Source organism: Mustela nigripes, chromosome 18 (assembly GCF_022355385.1).
Source record: "Mustela nigripes isolate SB6536 chromosome 18, MUSNIG.SB6536, whole genome shotgun sequence".
Taxonomy (NCBI): Eukaryota; Metazoa; Chordata; class Mammalia; order Carnivora; family Mustelidae; genus Mustela; species Mustela nigripes.
Window position 1 is genome coordinate 1,265,208 of NC_081574.1, and position 12,147 is coordinate 1,277,354.

Consider the following 12,147-nt stretch of genomic DNA (forward strand, 5'->3'; position numbering starts at 1 on the left):
CCCCAGATCCTGACCACCACCCCAGGCCCGCTGCTGCCTGGCAAATCCGATCGAGGAGGAGGGTCTGTGGGGAGGAAAGCCCCTCTGGAAACAGATTGGCAGAACACACCTGGGCCTGGGGATCCAGAAGCATGAAAACATTTTTTAAGCCTGAAAGGATGCTCCAGTGTTTTCTGATGTATTCACTTTTATTAAAGCCTCGCGTGTTGAGCTTGTTAATATTCGAGAAGCGGTGCAGAATTAGACACGAGGGAATGCCTCCCTCCTTGGGAATGATGCGGACGTGACGGTGGCACAGGACAGGGCAGGTGACGACTGGCTGCGGCTGATCTTCAGCTCGTTCAGGAAGATAAACACGCGCGTGGCGAACTACTCGTCGCTGATTTGCAGTGAGGCGGGCACCTTCCTTTCAGATCGTGCGCGTGAGAAATCGTTCTTAACTGAACTCCGGGGAGCCGCAAGCTGAGGTCCTCACAGGCAGATGAGAAAACAAGACAAACCGAATGAAGCGTTGAAGCCCATCGTCTTACTCTGGAGAAAATCACTTTAAGGACACGGTATGCCCGATGCCAGCACCTCGCTTTCGAGGGAAGGCCACCCCTGCCTGCGGGGGCCGCTGGCGCCCACAACGCGTCTCCGGCCCACCACGGGGTCGCGCCTGGGACTTCTGTCCGCACTGCTTCGTAGCACTTGGTCACATGGGGTGGGGACCTGTCCCCACCGTGGTCTCTGGCCCTCTCATCCAGCATGAGGCCCCGGGGGGAGCACAGCGACGGCGGGCGTGGCTGGGGAGCACTCGGCTTCTCCACGCGGGTCGACACACAATGAAGGAGTCTCCCAGACGCTCCGCTTAGAGGCCACCGGTTACAGTCACTTGCATTTGGGAAATGGTGGGGGCCGTGGGGGGAGCTGGGTTTACTCCCCAGACTCAGTTTCCCCTCTGTGGACACCTACAAGGCCTAGACAGTCGTGTGTGCCCCGCAGACCGGCACAGGCCCCCCTAGGGGCAGTGTCAGGGCAGCCCTCGAGACAGGAAGCTGGCGACGCGAGCTCGTCCTCGGTGAACCTCGAGCTCTGGTGCGCGCTCTTCTTGAGGCGGGCCTGGAGTCCAGCAATGGCGGGTCGGCGCAGCCCGCGTGGGAGGAGGGCGGTTCCTGCCTCCCCTTCCAGGACAGACGCCTCTGCAGGGAAGCAGCCCCTCTGCACCCGCCTCCCACCTGCCATTAGCAAATACAGGCTCCCGCGGTGCTCCTGGCAGGAGGGCCCGAGGTCACGGCCCAGCCACTGGCCCCCCGAGGGGCAGCCGGAAGTGAGCCGGCGGGGGTAACCCGCTCCGGCTCCACGACGCCGGTCTGCCGAAACCCTGTGCATAACTTGTATTTGTGTCTCAGGGACGGAGGGGGGCCTGGGCTCAGGGTATGGAGGCAGGAGACGGGTCCCCACAGATTCCCAAATGCTTTTAGAGTATTCTGAGTTGGGATCCGCCAAAGCTATTAGTTCCCAAATGATTATGGCGCTAAGGCCTGGCAAGGACTGGTCCGTGTGAGGACGGGGGACAGAGGCGGCAGGCGTTGGAGCCACCCAGAGGTCACAGGACTGGGGCAGAGACCCGGCACGTCACACACACAGGCTTGCGTTCCCCCGAACTCCATCCCGAAGCGTCACCCCACACTTCTTCAGTGTGTTAAGTCCTCTCCATGGACAAAACTACAGCAGTTACTTTTTTAAAAAAGTGGCGTTTGTTTGCTTGAAGTCATACAACTTAGAAATCGTTTGGAGACTTCTTGTCATGTCACAGTGGGGTCATGGTCGGGGGGGCATTGTCACTGCAAATGTCCGTGGGGAATCAGTTGGCGAGTCGAATGCGAGGGGAGCCCAGCGTGGTGACAGTGACTTGGCTGCCACGAGGCCCCACGGCTGGTGGCAGGACCTTGGACAGAGCCCAAGGCTGGGAGATGACGGGTCACAAACACACCGCAGCCTCTCCGGGCACAGCTCCCCCCTCCGGGTGAGACGCTCCCAGAGCCCCAGAGATGACTCCCATGAGTCCAGTGAGGTCACAGAATCCGACGTGATTTCCTAGAAATTAGGAATTAACATCTTCATTTGTGTGGAGGCCATAAAGTTCAGGACTCGATGTCTTTTCTCTTCCTACCTGCGCCTCACCGTCTAGCTCCCCTGAGCAGCGTCGCTAGGAGAAGAGCCTCCTGCGGGACGGACCACCCTTCCAGACCACACCGGTCCCGGCGCCGACCGTCATAGCCAGCTGCGACTACTTACACGTCGTGCCTTCCCTCGAACCCGGACACGGGCCAGCTGGAAAACGCTTCAGTCCGTGGCCGTGCCCCGCACAGCAAACTCGAAGTTTTGACCTTCAGGGAAGGGGCAGACTCACGCAGGCGTTCGAACTTGACTCCTCGTGCATCCCTCTTGCTTTTGGTTTCCTGCTGACCCAGTTTTAAACGTGTTTTGCTTGTTCTGTTCACAGTTCTCGGTAAGATCAGGAGTGCCGTGGGGAGCGCGCAGCTTCTGATGTCCCAGAAATTCCAGCAGTTTTATTGGCTGTGCCAGCAGAACATGGTGAGCAGATCTCAGGTGTGCTCGGCCCTTGGAGGCAGCCGAGGGGGCGGGGTCTCCACGCTGCCCTGCCGGAGGCTCCTGGGGCTCCTGGGGGCTGCACAGCAGGGAGCAAATTCGAGCAACGTCCTGGGTTGGGGTTCGGGGTGGTGAAGAGGCCGCTGTGAGGCAGTGCTGGGGGCGGCGCGGGGACAGCCCCCAGAGCCCTAGAGCGCCTTTCCGCTGCACGGCCCACTTGCCCAAGACCCGAGGAGGGAGGCGGGATGAGAACAGCCGTAATGTCCCGGACAAAGACCGCGACGAGCGTGGCTTGACTCAGCGCGTTAACAGCGACATTCAAAGAGACTGGGGAGAGACGGTAGAATAATTGGGGCTTTCTGTGTCGCAGTCAGGACAGAAAGGACTATACAGGAACACACACACAGCACAGGTGGCTTTAAACTTGGCTCTGACTGTTCTGAACAGCGAAGAGAAAGAAAACCCACATGTAGGTTGACGCTTCCTTACAGCATCTGTGTACACACGCGTGCGCACACGAGTTCTCTTTGTCTAATGAAAGCACATATCCATGTGACTTTTTTGTAGAAAGAACTAAGGAGCTTCCACATCACTGTACAGACTATTTTATAAATCCATTCGTGGATTTCTTTGAGCGCAAACTTGTTAAAATCAAGTAGTCTGTGCACCATGGGAGTGATGGTGCTCACCATTTGACTTTGTTTTGTTGTTTTAACTTGCAAGGAGACATGAATTTACCAAATGTTCTCACATCAAAGGAGGCAGAGTGCATCAGAGCTGCCGACTCACCCCTCTTGATTAGGATTGTTTAAAAATATGTTTTCTCTAGTATTTTCCAATTAACCCCATTGGAGTTCATCCCAAAATGTACAAAGTGGCCTCCGTGTCTCCTGGGACAGGAGATCATAACCCTCATTAGGATGTGGGGGCAGGAAGGGTCCGTGCACCTTGAGAGAGACGTGCGGGCACAACGTGCCCAGCTGTGGTGTTGGGGAGCATGTCCTGCTTCTCCCTGTCTGATGACTGTCCTTAAAGGAATGGGTTTAGGCAGTTACTCGACTCTGTACGTGTCACCTGAGTTGGGTAAGCATCGGTACTCACCGTCGTTAGGAACTCACTACCTAACGCGCCCAACAGGCAGTAAAAAAAAAAAAAAACATGTAAAAACGTTACTCGAACTTATAAATTGTCCATGTCCTGTGTGCCAGAAGCAGCTAATACTAGATTTTTTAATCATCCATCCTAATATTTTGGATGCTTCTTACACATGCCCAATTGCATTTTATTCTAACCTTCAAAAAGTCCTTTTCTGAGCTCTAATATACAGAGTGTGGCTGCTTCCTTTATTTTGGATTCTATCTAGGATCCGAGGGGGAGAAAAAAACACCCACCCAAACCAGCCGGCAGCAGGGGGCACAGGAGGGGTGGGTGTTTGAGGCGGCCTGGCCAGAGAAGAGACCCTGGGGCGCAGGCAGATGCCGCGTCATTAGCTCGAGGATTTAGGCGGCTGACCAGTTTCACGTCAAGAAATGAGCCCAGAAGACATGCCAGAGCCCAGGACATTCAGGATGGAGAGCAAAGCAGCATGTCCGAGGCAAGGGCATCAGGTACTGGATGCGTCACGGGGTGCAGAGCTGAGCGGAAGCAATGGCCCTTGCACCCGTACAGAACACGGGCCTCCGGGCTGGACCAGGAGCCCGGCATCCCCAGCTGGCCTGGGAAGAGTACATAGTCCCTTCCAGACCTACGTGCCAGCAGCGGCACCGTCCCCTATGTGCCCTTTGGAGGACGTTAGCTGGGAACACGGGAGCCAGAGCCCACGCTGTGGGGGCCTCTGCCGGCCGAGCCAACAAACCACCCAGTGAGACTTTAGCGGGGAAAGACGGCACTGTGTTGCGGTGCTGGGGGAGGGGTGGTACGGCTCCCCACGGGCATGCAGCCGTCCCCACCCAGGAGAGGGCAGAGGACGGGGTACGGGGCCTGGGTGTGCCCGGCAGCTGCACACAGCCGCACCCCTGCCTCGAGGGCAGCCGAGCGGGGCAATGTCCGCGCTTGGGATGCTGGGAGCCTGCATCTCGCTAGGAGCACCTCCTTAGCTTTTCCCTTGGAGGACGTGACCCGGGCCCAGCAACCTGACCTCAGAGATGGGCAGGGTCACTGTGCCGCCTCCTGCAGACGCGCACAGGTGTCCCCCTTCCCAACGCCACAAAAAGCAAAGGCTCGTCGGGTTGGTGAATTCATTCAGAAGACTTCCACAGGCCCCCTTCGAAACTCAAGTTCGGACGGAACGTGCTCCCAGGTGTGAGAAGCCTCCTCCCGCCCCCTTCCTTCCCGATGGCCACAGGCATGTCCTGGTCCAGCCCCATCACCGTCACTGCTGGATCGCGGCTATCACATGGCTGTGCTCTTTTTCCTCAGGAGCAGCAGCTGAGTCAGGCTCCCACACGCAAGGGGACGAACCCCCTACGGCTGGTGGACGGAGCTGCCCCCATGAAGACATGTCCCTGGAGGCTGGCTGTCCCCCTCACCGATGCCAGTATCCCCCCGGGCTCCGCGGACACACAGCTCGCTCCCCGACCTTCACCCACACAGGCTGCTGGCGGGTCACACGGCAGGCTGGGGGCCGAGCGATCGTTCTGATAAGGGTGTCTGACCAGCGTGATGTGGACTGACTATGTCCCCCACGGTCATGGTGTTGGGCGAGGAGCCTTCAGGCTGTGAAGAGGTCATTGGGGCAGAGTCCCCACGAACGGGTTAGTGTCTTTACAGAAGGGACCCCACAGAGCCCGCGGCCACCCCCAAGTGACACAGCCAGAAATCGACCACCTGGACAAGGGCCCCCCCAGGATGCGTCCACACCGGCCTGAGCTGAGATGCCCAGCCTCCAGCACCGTGGGGCTCTGGCCGCCCCGAAGGACCTTAGTCCATCGGACCTTTGACACAGGCAAAGGACGTGGAGCTTACTGGGAACAATTCACGAGTAAGATGAAATTTGCACATTATAAGCAAATTCACCAAAATTTCTCAGTTGAATCTGAGATAGCCTGCCACTGAATCAAAGACACCACCCGCGGAAACACCCACACACTTAACCCGGGGTCCCAGCGCCCTGTGCCTCTAGGCAGGTACAGTGCGAAGCAGCCAGCCTCGCGCGCGCCGGCACGTGGGCGGACAGAGGAGCGCTCATCTCGGAAAGCTGTCTGACTTGGATGCAGCCCGCGCCCTGGGACGGTGTGCGCCTGGGGGCCGGTGTGCGGCTCTGCGTGGGGGACCTGTTGGCGAATCCACTGTGCACCTACCTCGGACGGGTGTCCCCCTCCCCTATGCGTGGGGGACCTGTTGGCGAATCCACTGTGCACCTACCTCGGACGGGTGTCCCCATCCTCCCTCTGCAGGGGCACAGCAAACACAGGCGCGTCTGTGTAGCCGCGCTGGCCATGGGATTTAGTGCCGAGATGTGCCAGAGCGCACAGAACCGGCTCCAAGCCCAGCCTCACCACTGCCGCCGAACACGTGTCCCTGTCCCGGGCACCAGTCTGCGTAGCCCCCCAGGGAGACCAAAGACGCAGCTGCCTTGTGGCTTTTAGGAACTGCGCAGTGTCGGGAAACTTTGAACATCACCTAAGAAAGGATTTTCGAAAGGAAGCAAGGAATGAACGTAGTGCACGTGTCTTCTTTGACGGGCGCTGTTGTTCGAGAGCGGCTTCAGGTTCACGGCAAAACTGCGAAGGGAGAGAGATCCCCCCGCCCCTACAACATGACCCACTTCCCCGACAGAATGTGCTTCATGGACACGCCACCGTCACCCAGAGTCCAGGACGCATATGAGGGTCATTCCTGGTGTCCTGCACTCTGTGGGTTTGGACAAACATACCATGATGTGATGGTGTCGTGCAGAGAAGTCTCCCTGCCTGAAATGTCCGTGTCCCACACGCGTGTCCCTCCCCACCGCCCCAGGCAATCTCTGATCCTTTTACGGTCCCCACAGTGTTTCATCCTCCAGAATGTCACAGAGCTGGGATCACATACTTTGTAGCTTGTCCATATTTGGGGACGTGCAGTGTGTCGGCAAATACCTGTGCAAGCTTACCGGGCCCTTGCGAGCCCAATCCAACACTTGTATTGGAGTTTGAATTAGCCGGGCATCTCCCTGACCCGAGGCCTTAAGAGGTACGTGCGGGGAAGAGTGGGCTGTAAACTGTGCTCGTGTGTTGGCAGGACCCCAGCGCCATGCCGAGACCCACGTCCCAGGACCTGGCGGGCTACTGGGACATGCTGCAGCTCTCCGTCGAGGACGTCAGCATGAAGTTCGACGAGCTGCACCAGCTAAAGCTCGGCGGCTGGAACGTCGTGGAGTCGCCGGAAAGGAAGGTAATTCTGCCCGGCATCCTCACGCCCCGGCCCGGCCCGGCTGTGGGAGTCACTCTCCACGCCATGGGCTCCTAGTCTCAGTTAGCGACCCTGCGACAAGCCGTCACCGGGCACGTGTGTGCAGAGGGGGATGGAGTCACCGGCCGGGTGTCGGAGATTAGTCTCTTTCTTGCTGGAAATCTTGGGCTCTAGCCCCAAACCACAAGCAGATCTAGAGTCTCCCTTCGTGTCGGGTCTGCTTTCTGATCTGTCCTCACCATACCTTTGTCGGGGTCACACGCAGGTGCTTTCCACAGGGGTGTGTCAGGTCTGGTCACAGTGACTGCTTCCTGTTGAGATAAACGTTTCAGTTGCTTATCTCCTGCCGAAGCCAAGAAAACATTTCAAGCTTTAGTGAGTGGTTTGATGATATAAACTCCCCCTCGATCTCGCAGCCTCTCCCTTCAGTACTGAATGTGTCCACTGAAGTTAAACCCCTTAGGGTCACATCTTCCCTTTGGATTTCATCTTCAGAGGACTAACATGTGGGTCTGAACCAGCAGTAAACACTGATTTCCTATCCCATTTTAAAGATGATCTAAGTAAACACAAGATAGACATTGTCAAAATAAAATAATGACACGAACCCAGCGTGCCTGGAAGGCGTGGCGGTAGCTGCAGTACAGGATGGAGGCCATGTGGGGAGCCCGGGCAGAAGCCGTCGCTGACAGCAGCGCCGAGCCCACAAGGGTGCCCCCCGCTGTCCTGGAGTTGTGGGCTCGATGCCATCGACACCACCGCTTACCGTGACAAATCACCCAGACAGTGGGAGGCAGCCGTAGGCACTCTGCGAGCCGTACAGCATAGGTCAGCAAGTCTCATCAGTGCTCTGGTTTTGAGTGAAGGTCACAAGGACAGTGGTGCGAATGTGCGTCTAACAAAATACTAAAAATAGAACGCAGCCAGCAGTCTGCAGGCAGGCAGGGACCCTCCTATGGTTCTCACTCTTCATGACTGAGCTGATGCCATCCCTCCTGCCTGAGCTACGCAGGGAACGGCCCTAGCTGAAGACCGTCTCTTGCTGGGGGCGGACACCCCAGTGTAGACGATGGGCAGCTCTTTCACACCACAGAGGCCCCACGCTTGTGTTTCTTGAGCGAGTCCATTCTGTAGATCTGCGGCCACCTGGTCAGCCCTCCCTACCCCGGGACGCTGGAGGCTGAGAGCCCCGTGCACGGCCGAGTTCCCCCACAGCTGCTCCCGTGTATTTCCCGCAGCCCCTCCTCCAGGCTCCCGAGCAGAGACGAGCTAAGTGGTCATGCGCCCGGCGCAGGAACCAACCTCCGAGAGAGCTGAACGTCTCAGTGAACCAGTCACCCCATCGTCACAGGTGCCCGCCCGAGAGCCAGGAAGACGGTGTTGCTTCTAGTCCAAGCCATTTTCATTTTTTTTAATCTGGGGAGAGGCAGAAAGGGAGGGAGAGAGAGAATCCCAAGCCGATCCCACACCCAGTGAGGAGCTCAGCTCAGGGCTAGATCCCACAACCCTGATATCGTGGCCTGAGCCAAAGCTGGAAGTCAGCCACTCAGCTGACCAAGTCACGCGTACCACACCCCCTGCTTTTTAAAAACATCTCAGTCTGAGCCATTTTAGAGTAAGTCGTGGGAATAAAGTGTCAGACAGCAAAGCAAGCTTCCTCCCAAAGCCGACACTACGCCGCGGAAGATTTGGCCGCCGGCGTCTGCCCCGAGTGTCTTCCGCACAACGTACCCACAGTCCGGCCCCTCTGGGTTTCTGTAGAGGCTGGAGGGAGAGAGGGGGTGGGTTCCCCCCAACAATGAGGCGTCTGCTCAGACAAGAAAGGGGTTCTGGTGCCTTGTGCCAGGCGCCCTTTCCTGGGAAGGGGCCAGTCAACTCCGTAAAGCCCTGTCAGCCCTCCGCCATCAGCACCGTCCGCCAACAGCCCGGCCTTTCCCATTGGGGCGTGCGGTGAGTGACGCACAGGGTGAGGGACACAGACGCGTCTCTGGAACAGTAACAAGCGCTACATACCACATGCGCTGCACGACTGTGGCCCAGAGCCTTCTAGAAAAGGCATACACCTGTTTTCGTGACTTCTTTACGAACACGAAGTAATCATGTGCGTCTGTGTACCATCTAGTTAACATCAGGGGGTGTTAGGGCCCTAACAGGGATTTGGCTGATGGCCGCGCATGTAAGATGGTTTCCAGGAAGGCCCTTAGAATCCGGAGTCCGTAGAAAAGACTGCAGCGTGCGACAGGGTGTCAGGTGTCGTCTGCCACACGCCCCGGGTGCTCGAGACCTTGGATGGCAGGCGTGTGCCGATGCTCGATGACGGCAGAGTCCGCTGCTCTGGGCACGATATCGAATAAAGCAGAGACCAAGGACACAGGCAGTGTTCGGGGGCGGGTTTGAGTTCCTTAAGTGTGATGCCGTCACCAGACCCCAGTACCCACCGAGGAAGACTGTGAGAAATCATGGGCAGGGCCACCGGGCAGGCGGCCAGGCCGCGGGGTGGGCCCCGGGGCTGGGCCAATTCGGGCCCTCGAGGGGTGTCCCAGGCCACTCATAGTCACCCCCGCCTGGGGCGGGTGCACGGGCAGGTGCTGCTGTCTTCTGATGGCTCCACTCTTGACTTGTGATGCTTTTCAGGAAGAAAGAAAGGTGCCCCCTCCGATACCAAAGAAGCCCCCCAAAGGGAAGTTTCCCATCACGAGAGAAAAGTCCCTGGACCTGCCGGACAGACAGCGTCAAGAGGCCCGGAGGCGGCTCCTGGCGGCCAAGAGGGCGGCGTCCTTCCGCCAGAATTCGGCCTCGGAGCGCGCGGACAGCATCGAGATCTACATTCCCGAGGCCCAGACGCGTCTCTAGGGACGGCCGTGGCCCTGGCCACCGTCCTCCCTCTGCTTTGTAACAAAATGCTTGTACAGTTTCTCACCGGCCCTTTAACTTCCCTCCCGTTTCTCCGCCGAAGCCGCCCGTCGTGTTCTGTTCCGCGCACACGAATGCTTGGACTCCGCGGTTCGCCGAGCTCGCGGCAAGAACAGCTTCCTCCTCTTCGTCTTCCCCCGGAAGGTCTGACTCTCCGTCAGCTCTGACGGCGACGCGTGGGGACACCCCCCCGAGCCACTCTGTTCTCAGAGGATAACAAGAAACACCTCGAGAGATGGAACCCGGCTGACATTTTGTTATTTCTATTTTTATAAATCGTGCGATAGCTAGAGGCCAGAGTAACAAATAGCAAAATGAGTGGGTCCGTCTCACCGACCCCCGGGGAGGCGCTCCCGCTCGGAGGGCGGCAGAGACAGACCCATCTGCCCCCTTCCACCTGGGGGCGCTTCTCCCCAAACCCAGCTGACCCGTCGCCAGGGTCCTTGTGCCAAGTCTCCAGTGCCGAGAAGCCATGTCTCCAGGCCCCTGGCTCCCTGCCGTGCAGTTCTCCAGAAACCCAGGGGATTCTGCATCTGAACCCATTCAAAACGCCCAGCCCAGCGTCTACACCATCCAAAAATCCGCTGCCTGTCCATTCACACAAGGGAGCGACACATGAAGAGAGAGCGAAGTCGGACGAACGGCTGGTGGTCCCGGCAGGCGTCTGGAACGCAGCGGCGCGGTCGCCCTCTGACACCGAACTGGCTGTCGGTCTTGTTCCTTTGTGGCTTACATCACACAGTCTCGGCTCTGCGTGTCCCCATCTCTGTACGTGTGATTTTTTTACAGATGTATATATATCCTCAAACTGTCCTGTCGTTCACTCTCCAGGGTACCCCCTGAAAGTCTGCTTGTTTAGAATGACAGTTGTGATGTTGTGCAAAGTTCAAGAACCATGAATGAGTGGTCAGTGTCTCGGTTTAAGTGGTGAAGAAGAAATGTAGTTTACAGTCGTATTTCTCCAGGATTCTTCTGTCCTATGCAGTATTGCTGAAGTCAAGGATCTATTTCTTGCCTGTTTTAAACATGATGAAGGAAAAAACAGGTTACATAGGATTCCCATCTGTAGACTCTAAGAAAAGTGAGTAGTTTTAAGAATTCTGATTGGCACCAGAGAAAAGCAGGAAGGATTCGAATGCACAGGATCCCCGTCGGTGCGATCAGATGGAGGCGCGGTGACTGTCCCTCCAGTGCTTCTCGTGTCCCTGCTCCGACACGTCTCCGGAGGAAGAGCCTGTCGCGCTTCTCCGCCCGACCCTGAGCTCGGCGCGCTCGTCGTCACGCCAGGCAGAAGCAGGATGGCACCTGGAGGCGGGCGCGTGCCCCGAACCCAGGCCTCCCCGCCGCCCTGGGGGCTCCGTGCAGAGCAGCCCCGCTCACCCGCTGTAGCACTTTTCCCTCGGCTCGACCGGCACTTTACCTGACCCATCCCCGCTCCGCCCGCTGGCGTCAGCAGCACCCAGTGGGGTCCCAGCCACCCCCAGGCTTCCCTCCCCTCACACGCCACATTCCAGAAGCTTGGGTTCGTGGGGGCACAGTTGGTATTAAAGCATGTTTAGCTTCAAAGTTTTACTTTTTTAAAGCTGAGTAGTTAAGAATGCCCTGTAAGTACAAACCCTGTAAATTGAGCCTCGTATCTGGTATATTTTACCAAACAGCCTTAAAATATATTTGGAAGCAAAAATCAGTACGAATGTATATCCTTGAAAAAATGCAAAAAAAAAAAAAATCCCTGAAATATTCTTGTATCAATGCACCCTCCTTCCCCAGAGAATTGAAAGCGTTCTTTTCTACCTGAGTGAATACCTAAACACTGAGTAAGGGTCAAATGCTTCTCCCTGCAATCACTGTACTCGTTAAAAACAAGCATACTCGCAAGTATTGGCATTTTAGACTTAAAAATGACGTATTACTTCAGGTGAAATGCTCTTTGGAAACAACCCAGAGAAGTAAGAGGAAGCGTAAGACGCACACACGGAGGCCAGCGGCGCACCTGTCCCCAGGCAGACCGTTTCCATGCGCTTGTACAAAACATAGAACAACAAATTATACAATTAGACAATAATTATTCTATGTCCCAGATTCTCTGATCCTGACTTCAACGAAAGTCTTCACTGAATTTGGCTTTTTTTTTTTACGTGTTATATCCTCATTTTTTATCTTAAAACCCCCATAAGTCTCGGCCAAAACGTCCGAGATGAGCAAATTAACCTACCACTAAATTCAACAGCAGCCGCTAATGCACGCTGG

General features: G+C 56.8%; 1 protein-coding gene across 1 annotated transcript in view; it reads left to right on the plus strand.

Annotated features, from left to right (window-relative positions):
* The window catches only part of DLGAP2 (DLG associated protein 2), a 476,914-nt gene extending 464,990 nt beyond the window's left edge, over window positions 1-11,924 (plus strand). Inside the window, exons 13-15 of the mRNA XM_059384133.1 lie at window positions 2,489-2,580; window positions 6,814-6,966; window positions 9,619-11,924. Of these exons, the coding sequence (XP_059240116.1) occupies window positions 2,489-2,580; window positions 6,814-6,966; window positions 9,619-9,837 (464 nt within the window). The 3' untranslated portion in view covers window positions 9,838-11,924. The remainder of the gene's footprint in view (window positions 1-2,488; window positions 2,581-6,813; window positions 6,967-9,618) is intronic.
* The last annotated feature ends 223 nt before the right edge of the window (window positions 11,925-12,147 follow it).